The sequence below is a fragment of the Protopterus annectens genome, chromosome 2.part2 (assembly GCF_019279795.1).
Source record: "Protopterus annectens isolate FY-2018-M chromosome 2.part2, PAN1.0, whole genome shotgun sequence".
Lineage (NCBI taxonomy): Eukaryota > Metazoa > Chordata > Ceratodontiformes > Protopteridae > Protopterus > Protopterus annectens.
Window position 1 is genome coordinate 28,093,452 of NC_056730.1, and position 17,985 is coordinate 28,111,436.

The 17,985-nt window shown below is 39.6% G+C and overlaps 1 protein-coding gene across 1 annotated transcript in view; it reads right to left on the reverse strand.

Moving 5' to 3' along the window:
• CMYA5 (cardiomyopathy associated 5) overlaps positions 1–17,985 on the reverse strand; it is a 704,220-nt gene that overhangs the window by 324,654 nt on the left and 361,581 nt on the right. The window contains exon 3 of the mRNA XM_044063710.1: positions 8,073–8,168. Coding sequence (XP_043919645.1) covers positions 8,073–8,168 — 96 coding nt within the window. The remainder of the gene's footprint in view (positions 1–8,072; positions 8,169–17,985) is intronic.

Genomic DNA, 17,985 nt, shown 5'->3' on the forward strand with positions numbered 1-17,985 from the left:
CTGATATACAAGGTCATGTCCAACCCAGAATTGATGGACATGCTCCACCTAAAGAAAACCTTATCCCCTCGAGCCACATGCTCTAGGGATCTAAACCTCACCACAACAATAAATAGGATGTACTGGAGGAATAGATTCCTGTCCCAGAGACTTCTCATGCTTTGGAACAAGATTCCAATCTACATTAGGCAGAGCTCACTCTTCAAAAGAAACCTTGACAAGTGGATGGGAAACAGAAAGTTTACCCCGGGGATCACTTCAGTGGCTCTGCTGGACAGAGGCACAAGGAACTAATCTGAGGGGGCAGCGAAAGCCAACACATTCTGGCTAGGCTTATAAATGCCTTGGGGCAGATAGCCTAGTACCTACCTATGAACCTAAGTTGTAGTTTACACTCATTGTATTTATTATAATTGATTATGTGGCACATGCCCATATGACCTAGTTGGTGTTCTTTGTCATATATGCTTAAATTATGAATAGAATACAATGTCATTTGTCACTAGACATAACTGTGCACAAGTATTGTGTTATTCTAAGCTATGACTGCAATTTTGTATGCAAAATATTCTATACGTTTATGCAATTTTTTTATCTCCTTGTAGTCTATTTGTGTCTAAGCCTCACCTCTACAAACACATACAATTGATGAATCCATTGTTTTTATCTACAAACTGCTAAAAAACATTAAGTTCCCTGTATCTGATTTAAGAATCATAGGATCATAGGAGGTTACTAGGCTATTGGCCCTGAGGCCCTTATAAGTCTAGCCAAGAGTTTTGCCCATGTTTAGACAAACCAGCACCCGATGCCCCTGTCCAGCAGAAACACGGGTGGAATCCCAGGGGTATATTTTCTGTTTCCCATCCAGTTATCCAGGTTGCATTTAAAAAGGGGTAAAGAGGTACTCTGCTTGATGTGGAAAGGGAGACTATTCCATAGACGAGGTAGTCTCTGGGACACAAATCTGTCCTGCCAACAAGTCTTGTTGATATCACAGACCAGGTTGAGGCCATACATGTGGGTTACTCAAGTGACGCTTGACTTGCGGATGTGCAGCAGTCCCATTAAGGTGGGGTCTGTGATCGCCTTGTATGCCAGACAGAGGTCACCTCTGAGGAGTCTGTATGAAACTGAGTAGAGGGATAGGGCTTTTAGCCTACCTGTGTATGGTAGATGTTTGAGGCCCTGGATTCTCCTGGTGAGGAACCTCTGTGGTCTCTCCAGCTGCTGCATGTGCTTTGCAAGGTACATGCTGAAAGGGGCATTGTACTCAATAATGGGCCTTATAAGGGAAGAATACAGGGATGTTATGATCTCCTTGTCCCTGGATGAGATACCCTTACTTATGAGGTGGACCATGTAGAAGGCTTTCCGTACAATGGAAGCAACATGGTGGTCAAAAGTCAGGTTGCTATCACCCTGGGTGTTCAAATCCCTCACAACTGATTGCATGCTTAGGACATTGTTATTAATGTGATAATTGGTGGGGATGTCACTCTCCCCAAAGGGGATGATGATGCAATTTTTGGTATTCAGCTTGAGGCCATGTTTCTGGCACCAGTCATTTGTCTGACTGAGACCCTCTTGGAGGATGTCCACATCACTAGGGGAACTGATGACAGCATCCAGCTTGCAGTCATCTGCAAAGATGGTCAGCCATAGCCCACGGGTTTTGGCCTGCACCTCAGAAAGGTATATCCCAAATAACAGAGGCCCCAGGACCAAACCCTAGGGTATGCCAATTGTTACTGGTCTACTGCTTGAGGTGGATTCCCCTATTTTGACTACATGGGTTCTATCAGTGAGCCAGTTTGCTACCCAACTGGTAACATATGGATTGATGCCTAGTTGAGAGGGTTTATCTATTATGCCCGAGTGGGGAATAGTGTCAAAGGCTTTGGCCAGTTCAAGGTAGGCGGTGTGCATCATCTTCCCCTTGTCCATGGCTTTGGTGACTGTCTCAAAGAAGTCGATGAAGTTTAGCAGACATGACCTCTCCTTGATGAAGCCAAACTGTGTAGGATCAAGTGTTTAGAGGTTGCCAATGTCCTTGTTAATGAGGTCCATGAAAATGTATTTCATGGCCTTGCAGATCAAGCTAGTTAGGATAATGGGTCTATAATTTCCCGGAAAGGTGGACACTCCATCTTTGTGTAAAGGGATGACAGTGACTGTCCTCTACTCAGCTGGGACAAAGCCAAACTCAGGCTTTGGTTGAATAGGGTGCCTAATGGTGCTGGAAAGTTCCTGCCTGAATTCACATAGGATGCAGCCTGGGATGTTATCGGATCCCATGGAGGCTGTATTTTTTGCCTTTGAGAGAGCAGTGATGACCTGTGCCCTAGATATAAGGGAAGGGGGCAGGTAATGGGGATGTCCTGATTTACTGATGGGGGGACAGAGGGGTAAAGTTTTCGCTGAATCTGTCAGCCAGCAAGTTTGCTATATCTATGGCATTTGTATATGTGGTGTCCTTGACCACCAGTTCTGAACAGAGTTGGTTGCTTCCTTTGAGGTTGCAGACATATGTGAAGAAGGCCTTATGATTGTCTCTAGTAGATGTGGCCAATTTGGACTCAAAGTTTGCTTTGGAGGATTTCACTAGTGCTCTTATTTGCTTGTTCAGGCTAAGAAGACATTGCTTCCAATTGGGCACCTGCTCCTTCTTGGTCTTTACAGCAATTTGTTTCCTTTTGTTATAGAATTTATTTATTACAGATGTCCACCAGACAAGTTTAGTCTTCCTTGCATAGGATGATTTAGTCCTGTCAGGTATTCCTGCTTCCATGCATCTATATAAATGCTCATATAGTGCTTTGGTGTAGTTTTGGATATTGGTGCCAGTTCCTACACAGGGGGAGTGGGCTGTGAAGCTGTTTATACCATCCCTCAGGAGGCTGTAATCAGCTTTGGAGAAGTATTTATAGTTGATTCTAGCTAGAAGGGGGTTGGGGAAGATAGTGACTTCAAACGTGATGCTTTGTGGTGGGATCTTATCAGGAAGGATGATACTATAGGGACGCTGCCATGGTTACTCGTGTTGGTTAATACCAAGTCCAAGATATTATCACCCCTTGTGGGGGTATCAACTAACTGTTCTAAGGGATTTGCATTGACAAAATCATCGAGGTATCTCTGGGCATTTGTATTCTGACATGAGTAGTTCTTCCAATCTATGTTTGGGAAGTTAATGTCACCCAGGATCAGGGTAAAGGTTGAATCTTGATATATTCAAGCAGGTCCAAATAGGCAGACTGGACATATTGAGTCAGATTTGTGGGCCGGTAGCTAGATATGATTTGAATAGGGGTCTTGTCAATGGTTAACTGCACCTGGAGTGTCTCCTGTATGTCATACTGTTTGACCAGCCTGGACGTGTGTACGTCTTTAATGTATATTGAAACTCCACCTCCTTTGGCTTTACTGCCCACAGTTTGGGGTCTGAATGTATGATAGGATGAGTAACTAGGTAAGGCTGGGGTGCATACCTCTCAACCTGGAAGCATCAAAAATCTGGACAAGGCCCATGAAAAATAGGTACAAATCTGTACGCTGATTAATGTAAAATCTGCATACATAATTACATAATCCCGCCCACTCCAATGGAATTGTGGGATACCAACTTTCAAGTGCAAACTGAACAGAACCAAAATATAACACCAGAGTCCCCCTGCAGCCATTCCAATGTCCCATTACCTGGCTATTTCCCTACATTTACCATAAACACTTATATGTGCATACTGCTTTACTTCTACAATAATTATTTGGATTTTATTTTTACATTTTTATAGCATAATGCACAAACACTAATCGATATCTGCTAAACAAAGCAATACTGTCTCACAACGAAAATAGACTTGGCAAAGTTGGTATTAAAACTTCTCTGTCCTTGAAACTCACATTCATTGAAACAGCATTGAAACCCACACCACATCCAAAGAAAATGCACCTGGCCAGTGGTGGATAAAGATTACCTTTGGACTGTTTTCAAATCATAGGTCCCTTGCACACAAAACAAGAAACATACATGCGTTCTTTGATACACCTTCCTGACTTTATTAAATTATATTCCTTGTATAAAACAGCACACTTGTTAGACTTAAGTAGAGTGCATTTTAAATCTACTGTTTAAACATTTTGCTAGTAGGCAATGAAACAAAATGCATGAACCACTAATGACAAAACTGCCCTATTCAGAACATTTCCATCATAAAAGTCTATTTACACACACACACACACACACACACACACACACACACACACACACACACACACACACACACAATTTACATCTCATAAAAACAATGCCGGGCATTCGCAATCAGGCAGCTTTCATTTCCAAAACATATTTGAAGTGCACTGAGTTGTTAAGCCGTAGAAATGATGCGGCATGCTGACTATAATGCATATGTTATTACTTAATCTCAAGGGTTCTCACTAAGTCCCCTCCTTATGTGTTTTTCTTTAACTTTTCCAATCACAAAATTAAATTTCCTAAACTCAGAACAGATAATACAATTTTATATATCACATGCATTGGTTTTTTGATTGCATTGTGCAAAAACATCTGTAAATCTGAAAGATGTCTGAGCAGCATAAAATATCTCATAGCTATCACAGAGAACTAAATAAATAAGCATGTTTTGAATTGCAGTGTAAATTAGGAATTGATGCAATTGCACGAACAGTCTTTTTTTGCATGTGTGTTATATGAACATAAGGACCTGTATAAATGTACATGCAGTCCCTACAGACCTCAAAGGAATATGTTTGTCTGATTTTCTGTGTACACACTGCCCTTAACTGGTTCCTTCTCAAAATACAGTTTTAAGCTTATTGTCTTATTCTAAGTTAGATGTAGAGTATCGTCTACCTTTTTTTGAAAATTAACGCCCTTTTCAAATTCTCCATTTATTATTAGTGTTTTAATACTGCTACAATCCAAGCTGAACTCCAAACAGAAAATGTTGCTGAGATTGACTTGATTCTTGTTTGATGCATTTATAAAGTGTGTCATGTTTAGTGAAAACAGCTGCAAACAATACATTTATACAACTAGTATAACCATGATCCACAAACATCCCTTTCAATATCTCAAGTGCTTACAAAAGTGTATCATTACCTGAACTCAATCTGGTAATCTGTTTGTCCAATAATGATATTTTATATAAAATGCAGATGACAGATTTTTGCATGTAAATATATATATTGTTAAATGCATTCTCACAAAAATCAGTAGAACAAACAGCTTTACTTTCATTTTCAAATTAAATTATGATATCTAAAAAGTCTATGCTCTACCTTAGCCATTTAGTTGTAAACTATAAAAACAGTGTTTACTGTTTAAGAATGTAAGAAATTATTCAAGTTCACCTTTGCTTTCTTGCCAAACTAAAAACTACCATCAATAAATCATTCACTGAATCTAATCCTTTGCATTTAAGGTGAACTGTGTATAAATTCAACCTCTTATATTGAATATCAAATTGGCAAATGATGGAGTTGCACTCATAACCACACCACTCACTTACTTACTGATTGTTACTGAAAAAGAAAAAAGTGTTCAAAAGTAAAAAAAAGTCACAGATTGAATCAGTTATGTATTAGGCTTTGGCAGTTTAAGCTAAGGATTGCATTATTAAATATACATAATGGAAGCAGCAGCACTGAGCTGTTCTATAGCTGTAGCATTGCTATAACAGAGTACCTTAGTTAGACGTCCCATTATAAGTTCCTTCTCCCTAAAGCAGCCAGCAGTTAATCTTGCTTTCCTTTCCTTGCAACCCTTCCTGATGTCGTTTCGTTGCAGCAGCCAGCAGCTAACCCTTCCGAGTGAGTTGCAGCAGCCAGCAGTTAACCCTTCCTTACGTGGTTTCTGAGTGACTCAGGAGCGGTAATACAGCCAAAACACAAAGCCTTCTAAATAAAGCCAGGAGCGATACATCCACAAACAAAACAGGAGAGATAACAGCCAGCCTAGCCTTTTCACAGTTCCCGCTCACAAGCATTTGAAACCAGAGCCGGAAATACGTGCGCGAGCTCAATTCTGACAGGCTGGTTGCCCTGACGGAGCTGACGTCATTGCGCACATGATAACGTCAGCTACAAAGCGGAAAAAATAAAAAAAAACACGCAGAATAAAAAAAATAAAAAAAATCGGAAATGAAGGGGTGCCACTCAGGAATCGTGGCACCCCATTATTTGGACCCCAAAACTTGGTAAAAAATGAGTAATTCGGGTCAGTTGGGAGGAATGCTGGGGTGCTCTCCGCAGCTTTGAACCAGGTTTCTGTGACTGCATAGATGTCAGCATTTTCCAGGGTTAAGAATGCTTGCAATGAGTACAGTTTCATGTTTAGAATCCTAGCGTTTAACAGCATGACCTTTAATTTGTGCTTTGTTGAAATTTTTGTGCTGGTAGTTTTAACTTCATCACTTTTCCTAAAAACGGCACTATAGAGGAGGCAAGAGCCTTTGCCAGAAGACTGCAGCCCTGCTGAGACAGATGCAGGCCATCTCTGGCAAAGCATCGTGGCCTGTCGATCATATCTTCCCAGGCTGTCAGGTACTGGATCTCCCTGGAATGACACCAGAAACTAAGCCAATTGTTAAAGTCAATCATTTTCTGTTTGTATTGAGGCATCATTCTGGGTAATGGCAGAATACTGCTTAAGGCTAGGGACATACCTGCCTAGGACACATAATCAGTGAGGTCAATCATGTCTCTTTTCATATACCATATTATGAACCTTAATAACAAATGTAATCTTTTATGTAGACATTCTTTAATTTAAAAGTTGGATCAGTGAATGTTATCATAATTTCAGGACATATATGAAATTTGCATTTGTTAGTAACTTCTAAATAAGCAAAACAAAATAAAATTAACAAAAAAATTTGCCCTAGGCCAGTCTTGTGCATCATTATTTTCGTAACCTTTGGTCTTGAAATGTCTGCCACATGTGTTATTTTATCCCATAATACTATCCTACTGCACTCAGTCCTAACATAAAACTTTTGAAAATGCCCAGCATGGCATTATCACATTTTCATAAACAGTTGTTTCTCAGACATTCAGATTTTTTTTTCAAGATTCATAGGTTCACAGGTAGGTACTAGGCTATCTGCCCGAAAGCATTTATAAGCCTAGCCAGAGTGTGTCAGCTTTTGCCACCCTATTGATTAATTAACTGAGCCTCTGTCAAGAAGAGCCAATGAAGTGATCCCAGGGGTGTATTTTCTGTTACCTATCCACTCGTCGAGGTTTCTCTTGAAGAGTGTTAGTGAGGTGCTCTGCCTAATTTAGTTAGGAATTTTGTTCCAAAGCATGGGAAGTCTCTGTGACAGGAATCTATCCCTCCAGCATGTTCTATTTATTGTTGTGGAGAGGTTTAGCTCACTAGAGCAAGTGGCTCACAGTGACTTGAATTTCTTTAGGTGGAGCATGTCCATCAATTCTGATTACAGCTGGAGTTTTTCCAGTCGGGCTGCATAGGACATATGTTTGAGGCCAGTAATCCTTTTGGTGAGGTACTTTTGTGGTCTTTCCAGCTGTTGGAAGTGTCTTGTGAGGTACATCCCAAATGGGGCACTGTACTCTATGATGGGTCTGATGAGTGACGAGGAGAGGGGGCACTATAACCTCTTTATTTCTAGATGCGAACCCTTTAAAAATAGGATTTCCTAACTACTTTGGCAATATGATTGTCAAAAGAGAAATTACTATCTACCTGGGCCCCCAGATCTCTTATTGTCTCTTCTGTATTAAGGGGGCTGCCACCTATGTGGTAATTCATGGGTGTTTTGTTTTTCCCATATGGGATGACTATACATTTTTTGGCATTAAGTTTGAGACCATGACATACTCCCATGTTCTACAAGGCAGAATGCATGTTCATATAATAATTTACTAATATACGTGCATCATTATAATGCTGTTTTCCAAACCTCTAGACCTCAGAGAAAATCTGTCCCTATATGTGAAGTGACTAGTTTCACTACATTATGCTCTTAAGTAATCAGCATTTTTATTGAGCCAAAGTTTATATGAATAGTGTTATAAATACCTACCTCCACAGCATTAAATAAAGATTCTATCATTGCCACAAATTTTTCAATCTTTTCAGATCTCTCCTGTAGTCTTAAAACACCTTCTCCTAATTCTTTCTGAAAGAAAGAAAATGACACTGTTATACATTGACAACTTATATACAGCGAAGACTATAAAATGCTAGAACAAATAATTATGTCTTCTGTCTCCATCTCTTTCTTGCTTTGTTTTATGTCCTTGCTAAGGATTTTCCAAACAACAATGCAGATTTTTTCTAATTTTGATTTTTTTTTCACATGCATAATTCGCCATGACATACTTGCACATCGGTTATCATTAGAATAACATGGATACAGCATAACATTTCATAATCCGGTATTTGCATTACTTTCATTTCCAGCCTTTATACAGATCTGCAGTGTGGACAAACAAAAAATATTTGAAACCGACAAATCTAAAACAGCAAGATACCCAGCGTGATTTAAGCATACTGTTCCCCACAATTAGGAAACAAAGCAGTTAAGCATAAAATGTTCACAAATATCCAGAACAGCCTGACGCACAAAATGTCAGACTTAATGAGAGGAAAACGTCTGGAGCATTTGCTGTTAAAAACATGTCGTTTAAAAAGAAAACAAAATTTCACTGTATAGTCCTCACTAACCCTAATGATAGAAAAGCTATGGTGCTTATGTGTTAAAAACTGTACAATTAAACACAGCTTAGCAGTATCTGGTAATCTGCTCTCCTTTTCCAAAGTAAGAAATGATGAATGCTGTAAGCAAAGCTCGAGAAGCAAGCTTACAGCCACTACTTCTTAAATCACAAAATCAGTCGCTCGATTTTCCAAGTAAGAAATCAAGACCCAGACCTCCAAAAGCAAAAAAAAGCAGACAAAAACAAAATGAACATCCAGTCTGCAATAAACATATAATATTTAAATAGCACATCAATAAAATGAAGAGAAAACAGTAATACACAGAATACAATCTATCAATGGTATATATATATATATATATATATATATATATATATATATATATATATATATATATATATATCTATGTATTTATCCAAACAACATGACCAGACAAAGTGTTTTTGGAGGTACTCATGTCCAAAAGCACATGAAAACCATGTCTTAAGCACTTGAAACCCATTGTTTCAAAGCCAGGGACTCAAGTGTCTTGTAGCTTGCATGGGTTACTGCTTATGCTTGGACTCAAATACAAGTTCAGGCAAGCAGCTGTGGGGAGTTAGCAGGAGGGGGGTTAGGGTGTGGAAGGGGAGTTTTAGGTGTATGGAGCAATTAGGGAATTTATGTTTAGGGAGAAGGAGTGCAGGTTTAGGGTATGGGAATGAGGAGCTGGATAGAGTTTTAGGTTTAGGGATTAGGTACTGGTATGCCTATGTCATTTATAAGATCAGATGTGGGAGAGAGCTATGTAGAAACAGGAGATCAAGCTAGTGGCAGTTTGAGCATTTGCCTTTTTTGAGCAAGCAGTAGCAGCGAGCTGTTGTGTAGCAAGCTACTAGTGCACACGTGGTAGACCCTACATATATCCTATGCATATCGTTATAAGATTTATCACCATCTCATGCATGTCCACAACCCCGTCAACCAATCAAACCCCCTTTGTCTAACTCCACATCTCATTTACTAAGAAAATAAAAAAATAAATAATAAACCTCCAAACTAAAACACAAAAACATTGATTGACCCTAATAAAGTTAAAAAAACAGACTATAACTAAGAAATTCTAAATAACTAAATTAAATAAGATTAAACTCACTGAAAATGTAACTACATTACAAAACTGCCATAGCCTAAAAACCTCTCACATACTAAAATAATAATACAATATTCCCTGAAACTACTGAAAACAAACAGTAAAAACATTATAACTAGAAAACATCCATAAAAAAGCCCATTCATTAAAAATGTGGAAATTACATAAAACCCTTCCAACATGCAGCTTACACAAAACAGAATTACTACATCCGAGTAGACATGAATAGAAAAGAGTAATTCAAATAATGGAAAAAAACAGAAAAAATACAAATAAATGGAGGATACTAATATCTGGCTTGTGTGACACATGGAGTACTGGGCAAGAATAAGGAACCTGGTTTTGTGACAAATTATGAAATCCATTACTTAATCTTATATTCTTAATGCAAGTCTTACAGTACAAGATATTTCATGTTGTTGTTGCTGTCTTTTGGCTTTTCCCGGTTAGGGGTCGCCACAGTGGAACTCCAGTCCACTAATGATTGGCAGTAGATTTTCACGAACACCGAGGTGCCAGCTCTACGTTCAACCTTCGACGAAGGCATGCCCATTTACACGTCTTTCGAACGCCCACCCAACCGGGGGGAGGACATGTATCGTTTTGTAAATCCCCAAATATCCCTCTGATCAAACCTGTGTGTGTGTGTGTGTGTGTGTGTGTGTGTGTGTGTGTGTGTGTGTGTGTGTGTGTGTGTGTGTGTGTGTGTGTGTGTCCATATATAATTATATATATATCATGTGATAATGTAATCCAAAACAAAACTTTTATGAAACACATATAGTCAGAAAAAAAAGGAAGAAAAAAACACTGCACAGAAAGCTAAAAATATAGACTTTTTTGTGTGGGGAAAGCCTGCCTCCACCTATACACCTCTATGCCCAGTAAGGAAAAAGAAAAAATTCCTCAACCACAATCAATCATGTTAGTCTTGCACCAAAAGCCCCTGGAATCACTCACACACTGGAACACTAAAATGCACATACAAACTCACACAAATTCAAAACATAGCAAACTAATCATACAGCAAACACACACATATTCTCCCACCAGACACTCAACCAAATTGGAATAAAAAACTCCTTCACACAATACTCGTTTGATTGAAAAGTGTCTGTGGGTGTAAAAGAGAATGCACAAGTGAGCAAATGCTCATTTGTGTGAATCGTATATGGCTGAATTTAGATTAGTGTAGTTAAGTAGGAGTGTGCAGGAAAATTAATGTCTTAAAAAAGTGGTAGCTGTAAAAAATGTGCAACTGTGTTATAGTATAGCTGTATATGTGTAAGTGCTCACAGGTTATGGTTAGAGTAAGGATTCGGTAAGGGGTTAGATTCAGCATTGTGTCTGATTTGCCTGTGTGTGTTCTGTGTACTTTGTCTTATGCAGGAGGAAAGTTTTTTAATAACATAATGTATAGAGTAGGGGTTAGGGGCAGGAGTAAGATTAGGGTTATGGCTAGGGTTAAAATTCATTTGTAAGGTGGCCGGGGGGAGCCTTCTTTCCAAAAATACACCCCTCAACCAAATCAGAAAAAAGATGTATCCAAAACCTTAAATAAAATAATAGACAGTTGTATGATTAGTTAGGAAGCTTTAGCTTTACTGGTATATCTATCTATCTATCTATCTATCTATCTATCTATCTATCTATCTATCTATCTATCTGCATATAAATATATATAGTTACAGCTCAATATATCAAAAGCACATTTGACTGAAAAGTTTTTGGGGGTGAAAAATACATTTGACTAAATGCTCATTTTTGTAGTATATGCAAGTGGGAGTATGCAGGAAAATGAATGTTTCACTGAAAAGCTTATAATTGTTAGTGTGCATGTGCAAGTATTCATGTGTTAGGTAAAGGAAAAGATTTACTGTTTTGCATGTTTGGTGTTGTAATGATTTGTGCCCTTTTGTCTTGTGTAGTGGTGCTGTTAGGGGAAGGGTTTTTTGTAATGCAATGTGTAGCATTAAGGGCAGGGGTAGAGTAAGGTGGTGTGGGGGTTTAATTATATTTTGCAGAGGGGCAAGCCGCCATGCATCTACCATACTGGGCTGCCTCTAATAAACACCTTAGCCTGATATTACGCAATCTCCCTACTGTCAGCAGTCCACCACAGCAGTGTACATACATATACATGTTATTCAATCACTTGAATATATTTATATATAATTAAACAGTCTGCATTTCGACAACATAGCTTGCAACTATATATATATATATATATATATATATATATATATATATATATATATATATTTTTTTTTTTATATATATTTATATATGGAAGCCCTTCATTTGATCGAAATTTCAAATGTTCGACACCCATATGGCCGACACCATATGACCGAACATTTGAAAGGTCAACAAATGATAGCGGAGATCCCGCTACAGTACGGAACTGGGAGATTCGCCTTTCCTGCACTGTAGTGAGATCTCGGAGTGAGAATATTTAAGTAGGGGGGGTGCAGGGGGCTTGCTCCCTGCCCAACACTGTTTTTAGTAGTTTGCACTACTATTTCAGGTTGTCAGTGTTTCAAACTGTCAGCCATATAGATGTCAGCATTTTGAAACATGGGCAATCTGAAGAAAAACCCATATATATATATATATATATATATATATATATATATATATATATATATATACACACACACACAAAGCACACATATATATATATATATATATATATATATATATATATATATATATACATCCACAACCCCTTTTTCCCATTTTCGCACATAGGGTTGGGGTGTCACTTCGACAGTGACAATCATCTGGAGCCAATGTTCACACCGCCAGGTGGCTAGCCCTGCCATGGTTGTTCTACCATACCACACACTCGCAAACACACTCATACCCATGGCCAATTTAGATTGTCCAAGCTATCACTCTACATCATATCTCTGGAATGTGGGAGGAAACCAGAGTAGCCGTAGGAAACCCACATGAACACAAGAAGGCCATGCAGACTCCTCACAGGAGGCATCCCAGCTGAGGATCAAACTGGGAAACCTCTTGCTGTGAGGTGGCAATGCCATCCACTGCACCACTGTGCAGTCCTATATATATATATATATATATATATATATATATATATATATATATATATATATATATATCTTTAGTTAGCTTTTTTTTTTGTATATGACAGAATAGAACACTGACCTCCATGGACATTTTTCAGACTCAGCCTGGGAGTAGTGTCTTGTTAACTGACTTGCTCAAACTCACACAGTTAGGCCATAGAAGCTGAGAGAATCAAACCTTTCACTACTGGATTACGGGAAACAGCTCTTTAGGTCTCTAGGCCACCTGTCAAATATATATATATATATATATATATATATATATATATATATATATATATATATATATAGGGTGCTGACGGAAATTGGGCTACTGTTGGCTGAAGGAGGAGAAGAGGCAGAAGGCATGGCCGAAGGCAGGAAGAGAGGAGAAAGGCTAGGACTGTGGTAGTGAAGGTCGGAACTTTGAATGTTGGCAGCATGACTGGTATAGGGAGAGAGCTAGCTGATATGATGGACAGAAGGAAGGTTGGTATATTGTGTGTGCAAGAGACCAGATGGAAGGGGAGTAAGGCTAGGCGTATCAGAGGTGGGTTCAAATTGTTTTATCATGGTGTGGATGGGAGGAGAAATGGCGTAGGAGTTATTCTGAAGGAACAGCATGTGAAGAGTGTTTTGGAAGTGAAAAGAGTGTCAGATAGAGTGATGTTTATGAAGCTGGAAATTGATGGTATAATGATGAATGTTGTTAGTGCATATGCTCCACAAGTTGGGTGTGCAATGGATGAGAAAGAAAAATTTTGGAGTGAATTAGATGAAGTGGTGATGACTGTACCCAAGGGTGAGAGAGTGGTGATTGGGGCAGATTTCAATGGGCATGTTGGTGAAGGGAACAGAGGGGATGAGGAAGTGATGGGTAGGTATGGTGTTAAGCAAAGGAATGCAGAAGGTCAGATGGTAGTGGATTTTGCGAAAAGGATGGACATGGCTGTGGTGAATACGTATTTTAACAAGAGGGAGGAGCATAGGGTGACATACAAGAGTGGAGGAAGATGCATACAGGTGGATTATATCTTATGTAGAAGGGCCAGTCTGAAGGAGATTGGAGACTGTAAAGTGGTGACCAGGGAAAGTGTAGTTAGGCAGCATAGGATGGTGGTTTGTAGGATGAAGTTGGTGATCAAGAAGAAGAGGAGGAGTGTGAGGGCAGCACCAAGGATCAAATGCTGGAATTGAAAAAGGGTAATTGTGAGGTGGAGTTCAGGGATGAGTTAAGACAGGCACTGGATGGCAGTGAAGAGTTACCAAACAGCTGGGTAACTACAGCAGAGCTAGTAAGGGAGACAGCTAGAAAGGTGCTTGGTATCACATCGGGACAGAGGAAGGACGACAAGGAGACATGGTTGTGGAATGAGGAAGTACAGAAGAGTATACAGGCAAAGAGGTTGGCAAAGAAGAAGTGGGATTGTCAGAGAGATGAAGAAAGTAGACAGGAGTATAAGGAGATGAGGTGCATGGCAAAGAGAGAGGTGGCAAAGACTAAGGATAAGGCATATGAAGAGTCGCATGAAAGGTTGGACACTAAGGAGGGAGAAAAGGACCTGTACCGATTGGCTAGACAGAGGGACCAAGCTAGGAAAGATGTGCAGCAGGTAAAGGTGATAAAGGATAATGAGGGAAACATACTCACAAGCAAGGAGAGTGTGTTGAGGAGATGGAAAGAATACTGTGAGGGGTTGATGAATGAAGAGAATGAGAGGGAGAGAAGGTTGGATGATGTAGGGATAGTGAATCGTGAAGTACAATGGGTTAGCAAGGAGGAAGTAAGGATAGCTATGAAGAGAATGAAGAATGGAAAGGCTGTTGGCCCAGATGACATACCTGTGGAAGCATGGAGGTGTTTAAGTGAAATGGCAGTGGAGTTTTTAACCAGATTGTTTAATGAAATCTTAGAAAGTGAGTGGATGCCTGAGGAATGGATGAAAAGTGTTTTGGTACCGATTTTTAAGAATAAGTGTGATATGCAGAGCTGTAGTAACTACAGAGGGATTAAATTGATCAGTCACAGCATGAAGTTATGGGAAAGAGTAGTGGAAGCTAGGTTAAGAAGGGACGTGATAATTAGTGAATGGCAGTATGGTTTCATGCCGGGAAAGAGCACTACAGATGTGATGTTTGCTTTGAGAGTGTTGATGGAGAAGTATAGAGAATGTCAGAAGGAGTTGCATTGTGTTTTTGCTGACTTAGAGAAAGCATATGACAGGGTGCCTAGAGAGGAGTTGTGGTATTTATCAGGAAGTCAGGAGTGTCAGAGAAGTATGTAAGAGTGGTACAGGATATGTACAAGGGTAGTCTGACAGCGGTGCAGTCTGCGGTGGGAGTGACGGATGAGTTTATGGTGGAGGTGGAGTTACATCAAGGATCAGCTCTGAGCCCTTTCTTAATTGCAATGGTGATGGACAGGTTGACAGACGAGATCAGACAGGAGTCCCCATGGACTATGATGTTTGCAGATGACATTGTGGTCTGTAGTGAGAGTAGGCAACAGGTGGAGGAGACCCTGGAGAGATGGAGATATGCTCTAGAGAGAAGAGGAATGAAGGTCAGCAGGACTAAGGCAGAATATATGTGTGTGTGAATGAGAGGGAGGATAGAGGAATGGTGAGGATGCAGGGAGTAGAGGTGGCGGAGGTGGATGAGTTTAAATACTTGGGGTCAATAGTTCAGAGTAACGGTGAGTGTGGAAGAGAGGAGAAGAAGAGAGTACAGACAGGATGGAGTGGGTGGAGAAGAGTGTCAGGAGTGATTTGTGACAGACGAGTACCTGTAAGAGTGAAAGGGAAGGTCTACAAGAGGGTAGTGAGACCAGCTATGTTATATGGGTTGGAGACAGTGGCATTGACAAAAAGGCAGGCGTTTGAGCTGGATGTGGCAAAGTTAAAGATGTTAAGATTTGCACTGGGTGTGACGAGGGTGGACAGGATTAGGAATAAGTATACACCAAAGCACTATATGAGCATTTATATAGATGCATGGAATCAGGAATACCTGACAGGACTAAATCATCCTATGCAATGAAGACTAAACTTGTCTGGTGGACATCTATAATAAATAAATTCTATAACAAAAGGAAATAAATTGCTGTCAAGACCAAGAAGGAGCAGGTGCCCAATTGGAAGCAATGTCTTCTTAGCCTGAACAAGCAAATAAGAGCACTAGTGAAATCCTCCAAAGCAAAATTTGAGTCCAAATTGGCCACATCTACTAGAGACAATCATAAGGCCTTCTTCACATATGTCTGCAACCTCAAGGGAAGCAACCAACTCTGTTCAGAACTGGTGGTCAAGGACAACACATATACAAATGCCATAGATATAGCAAACTTGATGGCTGACAGATTCGGTGAAAACTTTAACATAAGTATATTAGAGGGTCAGCCCAGGTTGGAAGGTTTGGAGACAAAGCCAGAGAGGCAAGATTACGTTGGTTTGGACATGTGCTGAGGATGGATGCTGAGTATATTGGGAAAAAGATGCTAAGGATGAAGCTATCAGGAAAGAGGAAAAGCGGAAGGCCTAAGATAAGGTTTATGGATGTGGTGAGACAGGACATGCAGGTGGTTGGTGTGACAGAGCAAGATGCAGAGGACAGGAAGAAATGGAAACAGGTGTGCTGTGGCGACCCCTAACGGGAACAGCCAAAAGAAGATTATGATATGTGTATATATATATATATATATATATATATATATATATATATATATATATATATATATGGGTTCCCATCAATTCATCAAATGCATAGCTTTCCCATAGCTATTTTTACTGTTACAAATTATCTTTTTATAAAGTATATGATCTTCTAGCAATTTGTGTAATAAGCAGCGTTGCCTTTTATATTGGTTCCTCCCTTGTGGTTACAGCTGTGCAAGTGTGGAGTTAATATATATAAGATAAATGTTGCAGGGACATAGCCCCCACATAGGGCAGTGTTGATGGCAAATTTGTCCTATGTAAAATGTGTATTTGTGATTTTTTGTGTGTACTATCATGCGCAGAGACACATATGTTGCATTATATAACATATACATATACAGGTACAAATGTATCCTAACAATTGACACAAAAGTAGAGGTATGGTAAATATATTTGTCAGCACTAGGTGTAGATATTGTAATTTGTCACCAATCTATCCATGCCATCACACACACACACACACACACACACACACACACACACACACACACACACACACACACACACACACTCACATACTCAGTGCTTCTCAAGTTCAGTGGACTGTGGTAATTTCTTTTTAGAGTAGCCCTATCAGTAGTACAAGGTTACGTTTATGAATAGGTCATGGTACAGAGATCCATAGTTATAACAGCAGCATGAGCAACTGATGATGCAGATCAGGAGAATGGGTATATACTCACACTTAGGGGGATGAGGTGCACAACTGGGTGCAGCTCACAGTTGATATCTGGTTGAAGCTGGGGATGTGCAGAGGGTGCTTTCCTTAATGAGGCAAAACTGTGACTTTGTCACTGTGGATGCAGAGATGATACACTAGCAATGACCATTACACATCCTACCATAAGAAGGGATGGGTATCTACATGAGGGTAGAAATGCAGGTCCATAGCAAGAAAATCCTCCTTGGCAGCAGTGTGACTCTGTTCCAGAGTACCTTACTTTCCTCAATGGCGCCAAACATGAAATGAAGAAATTCTGAGGGGAGTATGTTGGATTTGGTAGAGCTGGTGGTGGAGAAAGAGACTCCATTAGTAGCAGCTAATGGTCAGCTGCAGGAAAAAATGAAAAAAAAACAATTTATCTTCATTCTGTGCAAGTTATCAACCATTATACCCTTATAGCCAAATACTATACTTAAGCCGCCTTCACAGTAACATAAAAATGAATCTTCACACACTGCACACACAAAACACCCAGTCAAACTATACTGAGCACACTGCAAACATATAGATCAAACAGTTAAAACTGGCCTAAATAAAATGAGAAACGGTTTAAAATAGAAGATAAATGCAATCAACTAATCAAAAGATATCAACAGAAAACACCCAAAGGGAAAAATCCGAACCAATTA